The sequence below is a fragment of the Synchiropus splendidus genome, chromosome 6 (assembly GCF_027744825.2).
Source record: "Synchiropus splendidus isolate RoL2022-P1 chromosome 6, RoL_Sspl_1.0, whole genome shotgun sequence".
In the NCBI taxonomy this organism is placed as follows: domain Eukaryota; kingdom Metazoa; phylum Chordata; class Actinopteri; order Syngnathiformes; family Callionymidae; genus Synchiropus; species Synchiropus splendidus.
Genome location: NC_071339.1, coordinates 7,330,088 through 7,352,238, shown reverse-complemented (window position 1 = coordinate 7,352,238; position 22,151 = coordinate 7,330,088). Strand labels below are relative to the sequence as shown.

General features: G+C 42.5%; 1 protein-coding gene across 7 annotated transcripts in view; it reads right to left on the bottom strand.

The window, feature by feature from the left end:
• Positions 1 to 22,151, bottom strand: part of kaznb (kazrin, periplakin interacting protein b) — a 107,882-nt gene that overhangs the window by 39,454 nt on the left and 46,277 nt on the right. Inside the window, exon 1 of one of the 7 annotated variants that reach the window (XM_053866925.1) lies at positions 2,532 to 2,685. The exons of the other annotated variants lie outside the window; for them this stretch is intronic. Coding sequence (XP_053722900.1) covers positions 2,532 to 2,637 — 106 coding nt within the window. The 5' untranslated portion in view covers positions 2,638 to 2,685. Of the gene's footprint in view, positions 1 to 2,531; positions 2,686 to 22,151 lie in introns of those variants that run through there. 7 annotated transcript variants of the gene reach the window in all.

Here is a 22,151-nt window from a genome sequence, read left to right as displayed (position 1 = left end):
ATGAAAGATTTCATTACCACATTAAATTGAGCATAAATCAATGTGCCATGTCTGCATAATCACTCGCGATGCATTTCTTTTTATCTCCTTCAATGGAGCAGAGGTCAGCAATGATCAGGAGCTTTTCATGATGAGTTTAAAAGTTATAGTTTTCCCATATGGATTTGTATAAGAAGTAAAATTAGATACTGAACCGAGAAGAAAAATTGGTTTGGGACTAAAATGTTTGCCCAAGGACGAAAGTAGTTCAAAAACTTAATGGTAAAAATCTTAAGAGCTTCATCCATGATCCTTTCCCCAGCCTCTCACCCTAAACCTCACCATCCAAAACACATGGCTAACCTTAACCAGGACTCTGAACCAAACTTAAACCCAATTATTTTTAAGTGCTCATCCTCAAATTGTGGCTTAACCTTGTGAGGTCCGGCAAAAGGGCCCCACAAAGGCCTAACGCCCCCTAAAGGGGATGTGCGAAACTGGGCCTTGATGCTGAAACACACGCACACTCTCATGAAGACAACTTGAGAGAAATCTGCTCAGGACTCAAGGACACAGAACGACCACAGCTGGGGTCAAACCGGCAACCTTCTGGTCACAGAGCCAACCACACTGGTGTTGCACCCACTTCTATGTTGCTAGTACCAAGAACTCAAACCCAAAGACACATGTTGATAGTACTGTTTATTTTTTCCCAACACTTTAAGACATCCATTGTGTGCCATCCACTCCACGGCCGTTCATTGACCATTTTCAGCTACCTGAAAACATCACAAGCTCGCAAATAATTGGAATGGAATGTGGCTCTTCAGGCGAATCATTCCAATAGCTAGGTGCTGTGGTATAATGCGTGAGGAGGTGGTTGGCCTTTCTAAAATTAACCGACTTTCATCTCCATACCTTATTCTGCCCTAGAAATGTCAGAGCGGGCGGCTGCTTCGGGATCAGCGGGGGTGCGAAGGACCAAGCTCATTCGCCATCGAGGGGAAATTTTTAAAGGTTAATGGAGAATGTTGAATTAAAATTCACAGAATTCCTTTGAGACAATGAAATCCAATTGTTTCTACTGTATTGGTGGGTACACAGTAGCGCTAGACTAAGGGCGATAGATGAGGCACTTAACACGTACAATATGAGTAAAAAGAGAGCAATGAAGTGGTAAAGACTGGGAATACCAGACTACACAGTGCACCAGAATATTGACCCCATCCACTACATTTAAGAAGGAAAAAAATCCACAAGTCACAACGGTCTATAAGCTGCTGGTGCAGTGGTGCTGTCTGCACCGTAGAAAGGTCAGTGGTGGTTAAAACACATGAGGATCACTACTAAACTAGTTTTGAAAACCGACTCCAGCATGAAGACTGACTCATGAAACAAACTGGGCAATATTCTGAACTTGAACCATCAACTCCTCACATCTTTTATTGACATTAAAGAGCTCAAAATGCACATTATTAAAAAGATTACCATATTTGTATTCTCATACTTTCCTAGTTTTTATTAGCCTCTCTCTTTTAAGTCAAGTGTTACTGTTATCACGCAGCAAAGGTGTGTTCAGGTGGTGTGAACATGGTCCTGTGTGTGAGTTTTCTTTGTCCCGACCAAAAAGTCACCCAGTTGGCATCACTACCAGAAAGCTGAACCACAACAACTGGCTCATTTCCAAAGCAAAAAATAGAAGCATCTCTGCAAGTCGAGGACAGATGTCAACACTTTTCCCACATATATTTTGGGATCATTTCCTTTTGCTTAAGACTTTGGGAACATTAGACTTCTGATTATCTTTTCTCTTCACAATTCTACTAGTTCTATCCACATATCATTCTGATCTGTCCATCAATAAGAAGAACATTAACAAAACCTCAACCATTTTCCGTTTTCATGCTACATAAAAACAATAATCCATCACGTATCAACTGAGTGATGACTGATGCTCAAAGTAACTGTTTGTTCTTCTTCATGCCTTTGTAACACTCTAACAGCACCATGTTGTGAGAACAACAAAATGAAACACACTAAGACACAAAGGATATATGAAACTCTATGCAAGTCCAGAAATGTAGTATGTAGTAAAGTACATAAATAAGAAAAATAAATCAACACTTTAGATTGGTTGATTGATTTATTTGCTTTTCAGTAGCAATAATAATGACCAAGGCAGAGCAATAAGAAGCAATAGACCCTTACTTCAGAATGACTGACTGGTGTAATTATTCATGAAAAAGTAGCACTTTACTGTTGCAAAATTTCAGTCTCAATTCATCTACAGCCGAGTCACTTTCCTCCTAATGACTCATGACCATGACTCCGTATTTCACGCTGTGACAGGCACTTAATTAATTTCAGACGCATTGCCGGTGGTGGAGAACATCTCCTGCAAAAGCCAGTCACGAAGTCAAGCCACGACAACTTGTTCAAAAATGTCCGTTCACAGGACCGAAGCAGTCAGCTCGTAAATCACTGCAGCAGCGTGGCAGAGGAGGCTGCAACATCACGCCGCACCTCTAAACACCCCCTCTACTTTACTGTACCTGGATGTCTCTCACGTCCGCACGGATCCCACGCTGTGCAGCAAGGCTGTACGATCTTCTTGGTCCTCAGCAGTACAGAGAAATCCATCTTGCTTCTTCCTCTCATTCACTCATCGCCTTCTCAGGGCATCTGCCCACTGCACCCAGATCAGCGCTATGACACAGATTATCGTTGGAAGCAGTCCACACCACTCCCATCATTTTCATCCCCCATCTATCATACTATCGCCAGCAACCCTGACAGATCCCGCTCTGGTCCACCCCCTGCTGGTCTGAGCACAATCCCGGGCCAGCAGATGGGACAGTGGCGTGCAGGTCAAGCCCACTCACACGCAGCTGGGTTACAGTCGCTGAACTTTGCGATCAGCTCCGTGATCGGGCAGCTGAGCTACATAAGTTAGCTAATGCCTGACGGCATATGTAAGACGGGAGACAATCTTGCTGTAATCCGCTGATTAGAGGACTTGGCACCACACTTGTGTTCCCTCAGAATCAGACTCCAGCACCAGAGTCAGGTTCAACTGAACCTGGTTGAGATGAAACATCAACTGATCTGCCATTCAATGGTTTTGCTGTTGCTTCAGTATGTGTTGATTTGTTTCAGCTACACCTGTTTTTGATTGACACAAACGTGTGCTGACTCGGACAATCGCATTAAGATAAGCCGTTCTAACTTTTTTTCACCTTTTTTTTCCTTCTTTGGGTGCTTGCCTTCCTTAATCCTCAACCTCAATTCCCGAAAATGCGCGTTCTCGCGAGGAGCAAGAGTCAAATTGAGGAACAATCTTGAGGAACTCCCTTGGTGTTGAGGAATACCCAGAATCCTTTGCTTTGTGTATCAAATATGGCGTCGAAAACAAACAGACCGAGCTACAAATGTAAATATTTTCTTTGTCAATGGTGATGTAATTTTATGAAAATCATTGTATTAACTTAGTTCATGCCCATTTTATGGATTCTTATCTCATCATTACGTGACATTTATTTTTATTTTACAATGTTTTGTAAAAACCGGCTATTTAACGCTACAAAATGGTCATTTTTCTCAGCGGTAATGTCATTGTTTTATCAATGTACCTGAACCTGTAATAAGGTGTGTCCCATTTCTTCGGAATAAAAATCTTCCTCAACCCTTGGTTCTGAAGAATGAGGTTAAGATTGAGGTCGAGGGTTCAGGAAGGAATTGGAATGTACCCTTTCTCTGCCTCTTTACGAAGAAGAAACACACAAGTGTTTGAGTTCTTCCATTTTAACAGATGATCAAGCTTGTCCAAAGGCGTCACCCGACTCAGAAGACAGTTTCTAACAGGCAGCATGAAGGGATTCACTCTGCAAACCAGGATGAGAGAGAAGTTTTTTTTTTTCCTTGTGAGACAGACAGGTAATGAGTGTGCAGTAATTCACCTCCACACCAGTAATTGGAGTGAACGATCAGACTGGAGTGTCTCCTCCATCAGATGAGCTCCTGTCAGGTGACCCAGAGTGAGCAGGAAACTAATTGCTTGTCTTTGCCTTCATCATGCTGTCAGCCGATCAGGTGACTCACTGATGAATTTTACAAGACGGCGTATTAGAAAATAACAAGGCAATAAGGCATGAACCAAGTCTGTGGCTTCTACTTTTACTCCTTCCAGTGAAAGTTTGGTGGTGATTTGATCTAATAAGCTGCAGCTCCACAGATTCTAAGTGGACTGGAAGTCACCGGAGCATGAAGAGTGGGGCGGATTCTCACTGCAACGGCCAGCTAAAGCCTTATTATGACCAAAGAAGCCAGCGTTGACATGTTTTTGTTTATCATGTATACTCCCCCAGATGGTGTAGCTTGGGATAATGAATCATCATAACCCAGTTATTAATCTTTGGGTCTGTCTAAAGTCATAAAAAAAGCCCTTCCCACGCCAAGTCGGTAATTGGTCCTGCTTCTACATGTACTGCTCAGGTCGTGAAGTCATGGAGGAAAATTAATTAGAAAGCAGTTTAATGTTCTCAAACCCTCTCAGCCGATCTCATGGTCTGCACCGGTCAGGACGTGTCTACCATAGTGCATGAAAATAGAAGGGTGACCGAAGCTCTGAGCTAAGAGAGTCACTTCCTTAATGTTCTTATTAATGACTTGCTGGAAAGTGGCACCAGTGCAGTGACAGTCGAGGTCCAACGTTTCTCCCACCACAATGCTCCAGAGGGCGCTTCTGGAGCTCAAAAACGGTCGCATTTATTTCCTGTTTACACGTCAACAAGTCATTTCTCTGCTGGAATTTAGCCTCATCTCCCTTTGAAAGTAGTTTACAAGTCGCTGTGACTGGTCAACATGTGTGCACTCATTGAGCAGATTAGGGATGGAGGGGTGACACGGGAGCACAAGAGAGACAGACTCGAGAGAGAAGGGCCCCGGCTGTAGCAGTTTCAGAGACCACACAGTCACATGAACAAATAGAGAAAGAATTTACCGCGTGGTCTGTGAAAGAGGCATATTCAGCGTTCATTTCAGCCTCAACATCACAGGCAGGTAGCGCTACGGCGGCCTCAAGTGGATAATAGTCCATGGATTTATTAGGTCCATCAATCACTTTGAAGAAAGAAAAACAAAGGATTTAATTCTAGGTTGCTATGATGTCCAGCGTTTACAACTGTGTAGTGTTACTTCAATAGGAACATGGAACAGTGTCAGTTTACTTGTACGCAAAGATCCAGCAGGTGTGCCGTCCTGGGCCAAAGGGGGCGGCAGCAAACCCAATAAAGAGTTATTTCAAATGTGTATTCGTCAGGCCCCAGAACTCAGGGCAGGTTTGGTGACTCTTTAAGCTGAAGGCGTCATCAGGGGTCAAATGTGAGTTGCATCAGAACCACAACATGCCGTGTTGAAGAAAGGTACGGTACATTGTGTGGGTGCCATTATGTCATCATGAAGGATCATTTTACAGATCTTGGTTCATTAGCCTGACTGCATCAGTGACGGAGGCAAAACAAAAACCGTCTCACGCTAAATGAATCGAATAAGTGCTGCCATTGTTGCAGAGCATTATGGAGTCGGTCGGCCATATGGGCAGGTATATGCGACTCACTGAGTCAGCGCGAAAGAATAAATCTTGTGACGATATTATTCATCCGACTGTACATACAAAGCACCTTTCTTACATTTCAAAATGTAACCAAAGGTTACGGAAGATCTACATACACCTGATCTGTGATATTTGTCTGCTCAATGAAGAGGCTTGAGGGTGCAGCTTGCCGTCTCCATTGACTGACAGCGGGACGGTTTGTTTTGACAGGGTAACACAGTCATTCAAATCTACTGAAGTGACAAATACATGCAGGTCAATATTTGTCAAGATAAAAATGTCAAGACAAACACATTTGACAGCACTAAATCTGGAACTTCAAATACTGAACATAAGTTCCAGCACTAACTGCTAGAGCTGTCATGGTCTAGGTACTTGGACTGGAGCATTAGGGTACAGGGCCTTCAGTCCTGTCGGCACGTAGCCCAATCTAAGTGCAAGCAGAACTAGTGTTTTAATTGTTCCCACACGGATGCACGCAACAGACCCCAAGTGGCATCGCAGCCACCACACATTCAAAACTGGATTTGTCGAGTTGTGGAAGGTGGCCAATGTGTCCTCTCGGTCAAGACTTGGATCCATGTTTGGGAAGCGTGCACCATGACTCCATTGATGCAGCTGTTCACTTCTGAAACATTGCAACTGGCTGTAGATAGATATAGTGCAGATATAAGCAGCAACAAAAGACAACATTAAACCACTGTCACGCTGTGAGACAACTTAGTTTTTGGGGGTTGTTTATATATATATATGTGTGTAATTTGAACCAAAGCCCAAAGTGAAGCCAAACAACAACAAGTCCCAAATCCCAACACCAGTTTCCCCCCAATTTCGTTTATTGTAAAGCAAAACAGACCACACAATTCTCACATGTTCATGGCTGGGTATTTCACACAAACCCGTGATCCCAGTTTCCATCATTCTGGCAAAGCAACTTTCTAAACATGGGTTGCATCCAGTAAGAAAAAAAAAACTTTCCTCTTGCTCAGCACAAGAAACCAAGTTGCAAAGTCAGTCATGTCTTTTTTTATAGAAGGACTGGGATGTTCGGAATTCCCCTCATGGCAGCAACAGATCCAGGAAGAATATACAAGAATATTCCGGCCAAGGAGAAACAGAGAAACTCTGTTAGTTTTCCACAGAAGCTCTCTGTAACCACTTAGCTGAAGAATAAGCATTAATAATGTCCAGTTCGACAGCAAGAGACCTGCAATTAGTCTCTTCCTCCACATTCTGGCAGGGCAGGTTATTTATTCATAAAGGCAGCAGGGTGTGAGGAAAACAAGTGGAATTCCAGACTGAGCATGTGAAAGGTCAAACACGTCTAATAAGAGAAGTGATACACTGATCACCTGGAAAGAGCAGCTCCACTGCTCCAGTGCCAAGATCTTGAATGGAGTCCAGATGGAACTGGGTCCACGCAGACCCAGTTTTGTTTGTCATGAGTTTACCCTGAAGTGCTCGTCTGACATTTCCGTGGAATCTGAATTAGATCCGGGTGATTAAGACATGCCCATCACTTCAGGTTTGACCATCATTAGGCTGCTCTCTGGCAGATTCAGTCCACTTTGGTTGGAACTTTGCTAGAAAGCAGCCTCTGCAAGAACATGAGGTGATTTTATCAGTGGAGACGAAGACTGAGACGCTCCTAAAAAGTGGGGGACTAGAACACATCCGGACTCATATCACATTTGAACTCCAGTCTAAATATGATCAACATCATATCAGACAATACGAGTGTATAATATTGATCTTTTTTGTCCTCATTTCTGTATGACAGCAAATTTGTTTGGTTCTGCATTTACTTTTAAGCCAACTTCTAAACCATGGAGCAAGCTTTGTCTACGAGTCTACAAGTGTCCATAAAGTTATGAAGTGAGACCTCTCTGACATGGAACATTCCATCATTCTGACTTGAAGGTGTGTGGTCAAGTTAGGGGCACATCAGGTTTAAAAACAACCCAGTTGCTCATTTGACTGTACATGTTGGAATTGTTCATGATTCAATGCCATCTTATCGCCCACCACTATCTCCAGACAAATGAGATGAAAGTGAATCATTTCGCACAGCACACATGACACTCTCAGACACACTGGCATGCAGTTGAAAACCACTGCATTATAGAATACAGTTTATTGCATGTTTTGTACTCAAGTATTTTGCATGGTAATATGCCGTGCTCATGTTGTTTTCGTGATACTGTTTAACACATGTGAGCGCTATGTATATGAGCGTGTACATGGATGTTCATCTACTTATACTGTCCGTGTGAGTATCATAATTTACGTAGTATATATGAAGTGGCATCATTGATTTATTGTACTGCCTTAGTAATAACATGACTGGTTTGTTGTTTGTTTTCCTCTTTGATTTTGATCATATTGAATCCTCTTCATTTGTTCCATTTACTCTTTGAACACTGCTTCAGATCTGCTGGACAAACCCAAAACATTCCATGCTTTCCTTGAGTTTCTTCATGGCCAACAGGGACACCCTGGACAGGATACTAATCCATCACAAGTGCACACAGACAGACAGCAACTCCCACACACACCTGCAGACAAATGAGAGACCTCAGTTCATCTCAGTAGGTTCCTGGACTGTGGGAGGAAAACGGAGCTCCCACAGCAGCGCTGTGAAATATAAAAACCTGACCCAGGTTTGTGCTCGCAGGTCTACTGGTCACATGTCAAATGGCACAGCAGCAGCGTGGGTTTCACACGCATGGTGCCATTCAAAGCAGTGGGATGGAAGTGGTCCGATGGCACTCTGTCTTTGCGGCCAGCTGCACTCACCTGTGCTCACATACTCCTCACCTCTCGCTGCCCTTCACTTTCATAACGCTGCAATGATGCTGCAGTTAGTAGTGTCGAGGGCTTTACAGGCTGAGCGCTAGCACCGATCCACTCTCCTGCTGCGTCTCCCAGCCTCTTAGTGTCGCACACATTATTTGAAAATGAAAATGAAATCCGAAGCTTGTTATCTAAAGAACTGGACGTTCCGGATCCCTCCAGCTCAGTTTTACCTCATAAACTAAAGGCAATGGAATTCTCTGCAGGCACCAGGTAAAGGTAGTAATATATATCATGAAGGCTGTGGCTCGGTAAAACACACAACAAAGTCCTTCTAACTGCACACAGAGCTGAACTAGGAGGGTGAAGAGGGAGAGAAGAAGAACATTCCAGAAGAGAGGGAGTCGCTGCTCTAATGTGGTGGCTGATTCACAATCTGTGGGAAACCCCTGAATCGGAGCCCCCTCCTCCAAAAACCACACCACTTCAAGTAACAGTGGCCATGTTGAATGGAAGCGATTGTTCAGCCGCCAGGATGGAAGACGCTGCCGCACATGTACATCATGTTCCAGACTGAGTCACCAGATGAAGACGCTTCGCTATCTACAAAGGAAAGAGGCTGAAAAAAGTGACACCTCTAGAATTCACCTTCACTGGCAGTGGTACTTTCTCCATTCATTTCTAATCTTTCAAAACACACCTCAATATCCAAACCACGGCGGTCTGCGATGAATATATTCCTCAAACCACTGAGCAGCTTTAATAAAAACCAGCCCGAGGTAAAAGCACACCACGGATATGTGAGTACGTTTTTGATACAGACACGATTGAAACAAAAAAACTCACAGCTTCACATCAGACAAAGCTTAAGGTGAAAATCCTCACCATTTAATCACATCATGCATCACCTTTCAAGTCAGCCATGGCGATGCAGGGTGCCAAGTTGAGCGTCATGAGCAGAGCTGGAACATTAAACAAAACCATTTTCAGGAATGTCTTGATTTTATTGGAGACGTTTCCACAGAGACTTACAGTACTTTTCATCCTCTGTGTTAAGTTTAAGAGTGGACTTGTGTTGTCAACCTCTAGGAGGCGCATTGTTGCCACGCATTAAGTGTAATATATACATCATTATTACGTTATATTGAGCGACATTCCTTGTATTCAAATATTTTAACTCTTATCACCAACAACAGCTGTACTGTACTCAGCACTTCCCTTACTTTGAGGCTACTGACAACTAACACTAGCAGGTATTGATGAACCCATCCCACTACATTTCTACATGACATTCCATCACTTAAAAAGTGATAGAACTTTGCACCTTTACTCTGAAGAAACACCCCCATAGAGAGACTGCTCAGTATATCCATCAAAGACAAACAGGTGGACATGTTTGCAGAGCTACATGTTTCCTATCGGCACACATCACATTTGGTATCGGCTGAAAACAGATCCAGCAAATGCAGCATCCAACCCCATCAATGAATTCATGTTGAGTTACTTCAGTTGTGTTTCTGAATACTTTTTCCCATCAGATAAATAGTCTTTATCAGTTGAACATTAATACTGAACTTTTTATTAGCCTCTGATTTGGAAAAAAAAATTCAAAATTATTGTATAAGATTACGGCAGAAGAAAAGCTATGCTAAATAAGAGTTTTGGTCTATGTCATCTTTGTGATGTTTGGTTTACATATAATAATAATAAACACATGAACTCTTCGGTGGTCACTTGCTCTCTGTGAGAAGTGATTCTAACTTCCATCACTTTTACAATCCAGAAAACATCATATAACATTTACCATTTCATTTGATGAAATCTATCCAACACCAATTTATCAGGCCAAAATCAAAAGGAAATAAAGGAGAGCAGCCTTAGGTCACATGCTCCATAGTCTCCAATCAGATCACAGCCACAGGTTTTTACTATTTGAACATATGCTTTTCTAAACAGCCTGCAATAAATATTTGAAACAGATTCAATGTAAAGATTTGTAAGATTTGAACAATTAAACATAAACATACAACATATTTAAAATTGAAAGTGAAGCTGAATAAAGACTCCAGATGGAACACACATCTACATATCTACACTATAATGAGTGACAGACAAGCATAAAGAGAATGGTTCTACTGGACCAATGTGTCTCAATCACTCTAATGAAAAGAGGAGAGAGGAGTTTTTCTCTTCCCACCAGCTGCATAATTCTCCAACATTTTTATTCATGAATAGCAGCAGACATGAAATGAAGAATTAGCGACAATATTTTATTTCCCGCCTCTTTGTTTCCATTAAAATTGCGAATGTTTCCTCTTTTAAGTAAACAAATGGTGACTATGTGCGCAGCGAAATCCTTTTATGTGGAAAATTAAAGTTGAAAATAGACGCGTATGAAAGGAAACCGTCGCAGTGTGCAGAAAAGAGCTTTCAGTCGAGGAGTAATAAAAATGTCTTTTTAAAAATGACTTCTCTGTAAATGGAATGTAGAAACACACTTTGGAGGAAACACGCTGGACTGGTTTCCTTCAGTGTGAGAGCTTTGGAGGTTTAAGGTCACCAGAATGAACATATACGATGTTAAAAGCCGGGTTGCAACGTGACTCTACCGTTGTAAAAACTGTCTTTTTCAGGGCAGAGCTTTCAACACTAATGCTGTCTGACGCAGGCCGCGGAACATTACAGCTGATGATGCTGCCTCGACAGACACATTACCTGAGCTCAGGGTAGAATTTGCGTCACCGTATTTGACAGATTAAAGTCTCCCATTCTGATGAGGTCTGATCAGATCATTTTCCACAGTGCCGCGCCAGGAACGTGCACAGGAAACCCTCCAATGACACTGTTTTGGCAGCAGGCCTGACAGTGCTAACAGCAACCGGGTTTGTCGCCCAGTTCTCCAAGCACACATCTTTCCGCCTGCGCAGTTCTTTCCGCTTCACCAGTCCATGATAATCTGGAGTAAACTCTTCGCTGGTGGCCACAGAAATCATCTAAACAACATCCTGCACCATTTTCTTTAGTCAAGTCCGAACTTGTTTTTGATTGTTGGCACCAACGTCGTGCTAATGTCTGAATGGATTGTGAGTGGCATCATTCTATGTTGCTTCACTTGATCTACATTGACAGTTCCTTGATGTCTTTTGATTCACACAAAATAAATCAGACCGATAAATCTGAGTTTTTCAACCTCTTTTTAAGTCATAGAACACTTTGTCAAAACAAAAGGGAGAAAACTTATTTGTTTAAATGCCTCCAGAAAAGGGTGGGTCATAAACAAAAACATATCACGATTTATTTATTTATTATTAGTTTGGAGACTTACTGGACTTAAACATTCATTGCCACAGCTTCATATCAAGAATTATTCTTTCTCTCTTCACATTTTGGAGCACTTTCATTTGGTTCTGCTCTTAGTTTTCAGCCTACCTTTAAAACATGTAGCAAACTTTGCTAGTCGTCGAGTGTCAACAAAGTTTTGAAGTGAGATGCCACGTTAGCCGTTAGCTCTGTGGTGCAGGTGTGTTCTGTCGTGACGGTGTGTGGCCAAGTTAGAGGTGCATCAGGTTTATAAACAACTAGAAACCATGCAAGTGACCGGCTTCTTTGCTGCGAGCGTGAGGGAACAGCTATTGAGGAGTCAGTGCACCAGCATAGATCTGTAGTGTGTAGAAAGACTGTGACCGAATCCATGTAATCTCCTCACATTGGTAGATCGTCATATCACATCATATCTATCTCCAGACAAATGAGGTGAAACTAGATCATAAAAAGGTAAATCGCAATATAGGTATTTTAAATCACTGAGATGCTACAAGCCAAGTTTAGCCTCCAAATGTTGAGATTATTGATGCCACTTGTACTGTCCAATGTTTATATTATTTCCATTGATTGATGGGTTTCTATGAAACAATTTTGACATGAAAGGTTCCACCCACTGCTAGTTGCTAATTTGCTGTTCTGTGGGCAACCCCAAAAAGCAAATTTTGTAACTGTGTTTGTGTATCATAGAAACTATTTAACACTCTCAAGGTTGAAAATCCAAAATACAAACTCAATGAAGAAGTGTATTTTTCATAATGAGTGGTTTCAGATGCCAAGCGGACGAGACACGGCTACAGGAACCCATCTCTCCAAGTGGTTAACTATTACATAACTGAGCCCCGCCAGAGTGGAGGTCAACTCTTCGGAGAAATGAAACCATGGCAGCGTTTGTCGGCCAGAACATTTTTCCCTCCATCAGCATCAAAAGGCTTCTTGTGTGGAGATCAAGCGGCTGACGGGAAGAGCTCTGACAGAGCCGACACCACAACAACCATCACAAGATGCTTTTACAAGAGGAGGGTCATCAGACTTCAGATTCAAGCGGCAGCCATCTCGACTTGAAAGGGAAGGTTCGGGACTCCAGTTAATAAATGCAGCGTAAGCCTTTTATGTGTCGACAGTAGTGGAACTTGCAAGAAAAGAGCCACAGACAAGAGAGGAGCAAGTTGATGAGACACTCTGAATAGGCTCCTGAACCAACTACTGACAAATAGAACTGTGAGCAGTGATGCTTTACTGGAGTTAAAATAAGACATGTATCGCATTCCACCACCGGAGTGAAATACAGTAACACAATCAATAAACAGTCTCAAAAAACTATTTCAAATCTTTTCATTCATTCAACAAAGCAGAGCCTTGGTTGCATGTCAGTTGTCATCATGATACTCCACTGTTATTGATCATGAACCTCCCTATCATTCATGTCAAACTGAAGCACCCCTCAAGTCCCATACTGCACTGCAACAGATGAAGCTCAGTCAACATTACCAGAAATGATAATCAATAAATGTTTGGCTACTTTGGGACATATGTTTTGATATGTGCAGCTCTCATGAGCTTTGAAGAAACAAGAAGCCAACAAGTTTGTCTGTCTGAAGTTTAACAACAACAAAATTTAACAACAGATCCATCCGATCCACCCAACAGGCCTGTCACACGCCATGTGGTGATGTCTGCATCTGTCAGCAGGAGGAGCTACAACCTAGTCAAAGCCTAAACACAGTGAGACGCAGAGAGGTCAATCCAATGGTGTGTATGAGTGGTTGTCCTATGGTGGACAGGTGACTTGGCCAGGGTGTCCCTCGCCTCTCGACCAAAGGAGCTGGGATAGGCTTTTCTATATCATCGAGACAAAAAACACCTTCATCCAAATGAAACACGTTTTTGGCTGACTCACCACAAGGGTTTAGATTTTTTAAGGATTAATTTTGAACATTGATCTTCCAATTTCTTTGGAAATGCTGCTCAGATTAAGGTGTTTAATATTGCGTGCTAATATTTGAGTCATACATGAATGTGCTGTGTCATTGTTTAAATGCATAATGAAAACCAAACATCACTTATACTTCTTGAAGAAATGTCACAAAACATTTTGGTTGAGTTGCTGACTCGACTGTTTGAGCTGAGAAGTTTGGGCGGCCGTGACCCTGCTGCGCTCCACAGGTGTCTGGATGAAGCGCATAACGCTCAACTGCATGTCCTGCGTGTCCTCTCAATGCTGGAATGTATACACTCTACAGGAGGTTGATGCTCTGCTCTTTCTCAAACCTCACTTTCGTCTGAGCCTCGTCCTCAGAGAGCAGCTTAAAGCTACAGCCGTGGCAACAACATGTAGGAGCAGCACTGAAAGTATCCGCCGCCGGAGCGATGAGGCATTTTAAAAGGATGAGTCCAAGCTATTGAGACGGTACCCGGGACTCCTCTTCGTCTGTCTCCCACCTCTGTGTGAAGTTTGGACACCACAGGGATTTTTTTTGGATGATTTAAGATGAAAACGCAGGGTTGGAAGTGTGGAGTGGAAGCAGAAAGAGTAGAAAGTCAGATCATTATCTGCACCTCCAGTGGAGGAGCAGACAGCACAACACCCAGGCTGCGGCGCTGAGACCCCTCACATGGGGGAATAGCTCTAAACACTTCATCAGAACTCAATTTTTGTCTGCGACATGACTGTAACTCATCCATACAGCTGAGCTACTGCTGTGTTCAGCCGCCTGCACTCAGATGGTTCCAACTCGTGCACCGGAGTGAAGGCACTCCACCTATAGCTGTATTGACACTTGTGAATAAATTACTCTCCTGACTTTTGAACACACTTTTACAAATATCTATTAAGCATAGAAATCAGATGTTTAGTTTGACGGATCGCCCTCTCTCTCTCTGTCCATTGTGTCCAGGCTTTGCATTCATGGCTCCTGAGTGATGGTCACTGTTTACACAGCCAAGGACAACAACACACAGAAGCACAGTATATATGATGAAGCACAGTATATACAGTCTAATGTTTCTCTCAACCGACTTGAACACCACCCATAGGTGCTGAAGCCTGGAATGGAGGGGCACCATCCTTAGTGTTACTATCCATTGCTGTGGCTCAGAGGACCCGCTCAGCATTGCTTGAGAAAGAGTGGGAGGGGCCTCAAAAGGGGCTTGAGATCACAGTGTTGCGACTCATCCAATGTCCCATTAGTTCCTAAAGTAAATTGAGTATATTGATTAGTAATATTGTAAGTATATTGATGAGAAAGAGAGAGTGACTGTCACAGAAAGGGCTGGTGCCTTAGTCCACCTCCATCCACCTGCTACTTGCTATAAAAGCCGCCACTCAGTTCTGTCAGTTTGTTGGTGCGTGGCAAATCTTTCTCACAGTTTGGAGCAGTAGTACAAATTTCTGCTTGAAGAGACCATAATAAAGACTGTGATGTTTTAGTTACTACGGGAAACCCCAGCCTCCGAATCCACCTCAAAACAAATCATGGTCTGAGACTTGCTTGTTCCAAACTGCTCCCCAGCAGGAGGTCCCGGCTTGATGGACATTCTTCGTTCCTTTCCTGCTGCTTAGCCCCATCATGGTCCTCTAGGTGGCCGGAGGCAATCCCAGACAGGCCAGAGACACCAGTCCTTCCCAAGTCAGGTCACTAAGACGATCACAGACACAACCTTCTAAACCAAAACCCCCACCAGGCTCACCTTACTTATTAAAGGAGGATTATATAGACAATAATGTATTTATTATTGAGACACCTGAATGTTCGAGTTAAGCGCTGCTACAACATGTGATGCCGCATGCACATCACCATGTCAAGAGTCTCAGTTTCACAGACTGAAAAGGCTTTGACGTTTCCCATCCTTTCCTCACGTGAATCACCCCACTGCTCCATGAGAAACATCCAGGAAGAGATCACTCCATTCTGACATATGGTGGTGATTAGAAACGAAGGTTCCCATGAATTCCATGTCAAGCTTCCACTCTTGCAGTCAATCTCATTTCTCAGTGAATGACTCAGGAACATATGTGATGATAAGCGTCAGCCAGAAAAGTACATGTACGAGGAGCGATTACTGGGAAGGATCTTCATTAGTCCGCCACTGTCTCGACTGCCCGAGTCATAAGTCTCACAACCGAGACACAGGAAATCCATGTTAACCATGGCATTGAAAGTGTCTGAGAAACAAGGTCTCTTCTTCAGCAGGAAATTAGGGTTTCATGATTATACAACGTGATGTGTTGGCAAAGCATCAGCACAGCGCTGTAGAACACCGCAAACATGACAAGCTATTAGCATTCACAAACAGCTAGTACTCAGAAACAATTTAATGGTTTGGTTTGAGAGGTACATTTGAACGTCCAAATCACTGAGTTGGTAGAGCTGCTGGCAACTAGATGGCAGGTTAGATTGCCAGCAACAGGTTGTGTTTTGGGACTTGAATCTCGCAGCTGTTTCCACGATCACATCACTTGTTCACAGTGGGTTACTATTGTTTTGAAATGGCTGCTTTCGACATCTGTTTTGTTTTTAGAATCGATGAAAGAGGACGCACTTTAGCCATGCAAAGAATGCATGAATAGTGACTTATTTTTGAATATACAGCCGCTGTAACCACAACACTTCATACGGCTAACACAGTTGAATGTTTCAGAAGAATAATAGATTTTATTTAAACTCCAAAGAAGATATAAAAAAATTAAAGCCACAAAATTGTCTAATTAATTTTCAAAACTGCTTCAACAGGTGTTTTCATGAACAGTTTTTACTTTTTGGGGCGGTGGCATCACTTTCTTTATCATTTTTTTCTTTTCAAGAACCAATCTATAGTTGTAAACAATCACAGATTCGAGTCAATTCAGAGACACCCTACTGCCACCATATATGCATTAAAACTGAACGGCCCTCACGGCCCAAGTTTGACTTGAAGCAAAGAATATGTGTTTATTACACAAAAATGTGTTTATTACACATTTTTTCTTCGCAGTCACCTTTAAGTTTGTTCATTTAATTGATTCATTGTGTGTGTCTTTTTTTATGTTAAGAATGAAGCTGGGCTCAGAGAATGAATCCACAGCCACAGAACAGACAAACACAAAAACACCAACATGTCTTTCAGTGCTGGTCTCAAAAGGCTCTCATGTCAAACTCCATGTTCGAGCTACACACTTGAAAACTCTGGTTATTAGATGGTTAATCTGCAGATCCCGCCAGGGCTCTGACTCACTGACCGAATAGGGATGCGCATAACTGTATCACAGCAAATTACCACCCACCACCTTCTGAGTTAGCTCCTGCCTTATTTAATGCCACTGAGGAATCACAGATACAACAACCGTTGCAGCACCAGTGAGGCTTCATTCCTGGAAGATGACCCATGTGAGTACTGAAGAATGCAGGGAGGCATGTTGTCTATATCTGGCACTCACCCAGCAAGGGCAGGGAGCCCAAAATAACATTACATGGCAAACTAAAATCATATTTAGTGACGTATCTTTGTGCAAGGCGTTGTGATTTAACAAGCAAGTCGGTGTGAGTAGATTACAGATGACAGATGGCTGTGGACGTGTCAGTAATAGCTCTCCTCAATCACACCCAGCATCACAGATTTGAATCAGTCGACAACAAATACCATGACAGTTCGATGTGGTGTGCGTGTACTGTAACAAATTCATTTTTCTCCAATTGCAACAGACTCAGTATTGCTGCATTTGGGTTCCGGAATCGCCTCACCGACGTCAGATGCGGCAGTAATCTTCCAATGGAAGGCACCAAACACGAAAACAAAGTACTTGTTTCAAAGTAATAAAACATCCATTAAAGTTTTAAAGCTGTCTGAGTTTCAGGCTAAAATGTCTTTCCGTGTTATATGCTGGAACGTCACCTAAAGGGGAACGATTTAAATGAATGATTCCACTGAGAATACTGACTTTATTTTTTTAAGGTAATGGAGACATAGTTTCTACAACAAGATGGGTTGTTGAGGACAGGACAAGATGTCTGTATTGGATAGTTGCTCAGAGTTGAGCACAGCTGCTCCTTTTTCCAAGTCATAATAAATCATCTCTTTTTTGCCTTCACTGAATAAATTCAGTTACAGAGCATGATGTGTGATGCAAGATGCAGGGGTGGGCAACTAAATACCCTCAGGGCCATGTTAACAATAAAACAATATTTATATATACAATACACAAAAACAATATATTTCATAATAATAATAACAAGCAGAAGAACACAGAAAAAATATAAATAAAACCTTCTTTCTCTCTCTCTTTGTTTTTTTTGTGAAAATTCTCTTTTTGGAGGAAAAACAATAACTCGGAAAAAAAAATATAGAAAATAAAGGCCCTCTATCTATCCACCTAGAAGGGAAATGAGAGAGCAAATTTTAGCAAACTTAGAGGTGAACTAGTAATGAGAAGGAAAAATACCAGCATGATTATTTTTCTAATTTGTGGGCCGCATAAATACTGTCAATTCTCCTGCTGCAAAGAGGTTTGTCTCCACCTGCTCGTACGTCCACCTGCAGTCCAACAGATGCTGAGCTCAGTGGGTCCTGGGACCAGTCACGCCATCTCCTTCACTTGTATCCCCAGGACAAAGTGGGCGTTAACATTGATCTTTCATCTCTGACCCTTGAAATAAAGGCTGCAACCTCGAGTCAGCGGCCACAACCGGCTTCCTGCCGCTGCTCGAGGAATTCCGAGCATTTAAAACAATACTCTACCTAACCCTGCGCAGACTTGAAAGCAAATGTCAGCTGTCCAGCTGTCATTCCTGCACCACGGGGGAAGCTCAACAACAAGAGTGGAGACTTTAAAAGTCCGTGTGGACTCCGCTCCCACTGACAAGCCACACCGCTCTGACACTTCATTATGTCGGCGCATTCCATTACACAGCAAAAACAAATAACCAGAGTCATTATTAATTCATGGCAATTACCACGTCTACTGTAGAGGCAGTGACATTTAGCCACAAGCACTTTCGCAAACCTCGTGGCTCTTAAGTGCAGGAACTGTCGAGTGTGAAGGCAATAAATGAGACACTTTGTCAACAAACTGAAATGCAGTCACAGGGAAATGTGGATGCTAGGTTTATGTCGACATGAACGGATGGCAGCCTCTGGTTTTAATAGATTTACAATTACACTCTCTCAAATGTGCCCTAGTAAGACTTTATCATCGTCGTAACAGAAAAGTTCACAGCGCCTCAAGACAGAAGACGATTATAGTTCGATTTGAATTTCACATCATACTGTAATGCAATTCACAGTTCAGATGGGCAACTAGTTCCGCCTCTCTGTCACACACAAACACACACTACTGTGTCATTGTGCAAACACTTTTTAAAGAGTAAATATATTCATTCATTTTTAAAGTTGCACCATATTTTCTAAATAAAATAATTTCTTATATAAAAATGATTTATGCCAGTCTCACAGCTATAAAACCATCCAATGACCTTTGCTTACTTCTTCTTTCCTGTCAGTGACATCACAGACAGCTGATGACATCATTCAAACCCTTACAGGACTCAAGCAGACATGGTCTTATTTATTTATTTATTTTCAAGGTTGACTGAAGCAAAACATTATGTGTAATGGAAACGTAAACTGATGCGATAACTTGGATAACTGGTCGCCTTGAAACACATTTATGCGTCACGTCTCCGGTGGAATGTTATTGGTCATGGCAGACCTAGGCAAAGTGTGGCTCGGGGGCCAAATCCAGACCTTTGGCTGTATTTATGCGGCCCTCCTGGAGTCAGAGGAAAATTATGAAACCAATCACGTCAGAATTTTATTTTGTGCATTTGTTTTTGTTCATTTAGATGCAACTGAAATCTAACTTAACTTTATGATTGTTTTTTTTAATTGTTGTCAGACCATTATTTTAGGATAATTGTCCCTTAAAATTAGATCAGACTGCCTTTATACATAGGAATTGAAAACAGTTTGTACGAAACACATAGAGAATATTTAAACACCAGTAAAATAGCCTAACAAATGTGTGTATTATAAATTAAATAAGACGTAAATAACCAACATGTTTTTGTATATTTTATTGATGGAATTTCATAGAAACACAGAGTAACCTCACTTTTTTCCATTTAGTTTTGCCATCATGCCAACATTTTTTTTTCTCATCAGCTCCATTCTTTGGGCTTGACAGCCTCTCACAATTGTCGCAGTATATAATGAGACCCCTGCGGAAATGTAATTGCTCACCCCTGGGTTATGGGGTGGTAAAGAAAAGAAAGCGTAACCTGAGGTGGGAAAATGTTTGTTTTTGCAGGTCATACATGTATCGTTTCTTCATTTCGTTTTCATTCAGGTGTGAGCCAAACAAATATTTCTTATGTTTCAGGACATATTTGATGTTGCGTTGCAAGTGTAACTTACTGTTGTGTACTTTAGACACCTGTAATGATTTAGAAGTTACGAGCACCACAGCCTCAGGAGTCATCCCACATACTCACATACAACTACTACATGGATATAAAAAACTTGCCGAAGCTGAAACGTCGCCATATTCATGAGTGATAATGTCAGGAATATTCAACTATCATTAAGCTGCCAGTGTTAAAGATCCATACTACTAAGCGACAGCACAGCGGTGAGCTAGTTGCTATGCAGTGGCGTCAGCGATTTAAAAAGAAACGAGTTATAAAAGCTAAAAGCAGACCTTCTGGAGTTAAACTGCCCAAATCTCTCCTATTTTCCTCAGATAATGAGCTCGCTATCTGACTGTTTGTTCACCGTCTGTCTCAGGATCATCCCTGTAGCTTCAATCTTCTCCTAACAGCACAAGTCGCGCCACCCACCACCACTTTCATCTGCCGTATTAAAAACTCACAGGACCCCTGCCTCGCCGTGATGAGTTCTTTTACTGGAGGAAGTGGAGTGAGGAAGAGGAGGCGAGAGGGAGATGTGTTCCGGGAGCAAAGGGCTAACTCTCCCTGGCTATTGTTTGGACACAGCTCCTCTCACGCTGCATTGACCACAGACGGGGTGGGGCGGACGGGGGCCACGCAGGGAACAGAGGTGGATACAGAAGTTTAGAATGTATTGCATTCTTCCTTTACATGTGTCCAACAGGAAGGTGGGTGGTCCCTGGAGAGAGTGGGAGTAGGAGGGATTTTACCCTCTCGGCTCTGCTTGTGAGCGAGATGAAGTAATGAGAGACTCGGGCCCCCCGACAAACTCGGGCCAGATGGAGAGAAGATTCTTCCCCACAATTACGCCGCAGCATTAAGTTCAACTTCTCCACCAGCCAGAACAAATTATCACTCGCTTTTTAGGAGAATACTTCATCAACACCACGCGAGCGCCAGCTGGATAAATTGTTTTTAAGCTTTGTGCCGGGTGATCACCCAAAATACCCTTCTTGAGCGGCTTTCATGAGAGCCGGAAGATCAAATTGATTTTTTTTTTTTAACATCAAATGCTTCTAATGTAGTTTTAATTAAAATACAGAGGAAATTCACCAGCGGAGCAGGCGAGAGCCGTTTTAAATGAGAGTTGAAGTCGAAGGGTTTTGACCACCAAAAGTGAAGATTGATGAGACAAAATGCAACACAGACTACAAGTATCAGGAGAATTGGGGGACTTCAGCTTAGGAGGAACAGATCATGGTCCAAAGAAAGGGCAGAATCTTGAACACCACCATGACTCATCTCACTGAGTAATGAGGGGCCAGAGAGAAGTGGTGAGCAAAGCTGCTTGAATTGGGCGACGCCTGTTAGGTGTGACATTACATTGCATTGCATTGATGATCTCATTGCTGAAGGAAATTTTCAAAGACTGCAGCATGTACATACTTATGTTTGAGCTTCATGCAAGCAGATTCATGGAGACATGTATCCTACCAGCACATTCTCACACCCAAGGCACCAAACAGCGACTATTTTCAAGTGGAGTTTTGCGTCAGAGCAATGCAGCCATGTATATGAAAGCGCTCCTATCATGATGATGTATCAGTTGGTGCTGTCTATAGTGGCCATAAACAACCGTGCACTTCAGTCACGGTGGCTTCCACTTTGCTTGGAACAGGAAGGTAAACCGTGGACTCAACATGCAAAGCGGAAGGTGGCCATTGGCGTCAACACAGGTCGCAAAAGTGTCCCTGAAAATGATCACTGTTTGCCACCTTGGGAGTGAGAATGGGCTGGCCTTACTTGTTCAGTCGCTGATAAACAAATTCAGCTGACGCCCAGCAAATGAATGCGATGCATCAGCTGACCTGTCTGCTGACCTGAAGCTCCCAGTTGTTGAGACCCAACGGGAGCAAACACATCAATCTGACATCCTACGGCGTTGATAAGTTGACTGAAGGACACGACCATGAAAGAATGATGTCTTAAACCACACCACCATCCTAGCTCGAGCTTAAAAGTTGTTTTTCAAAAAGATAACTCTGACTTGCCATCTTAATATTCCACTTACAAGTCAGTCTCTTTAT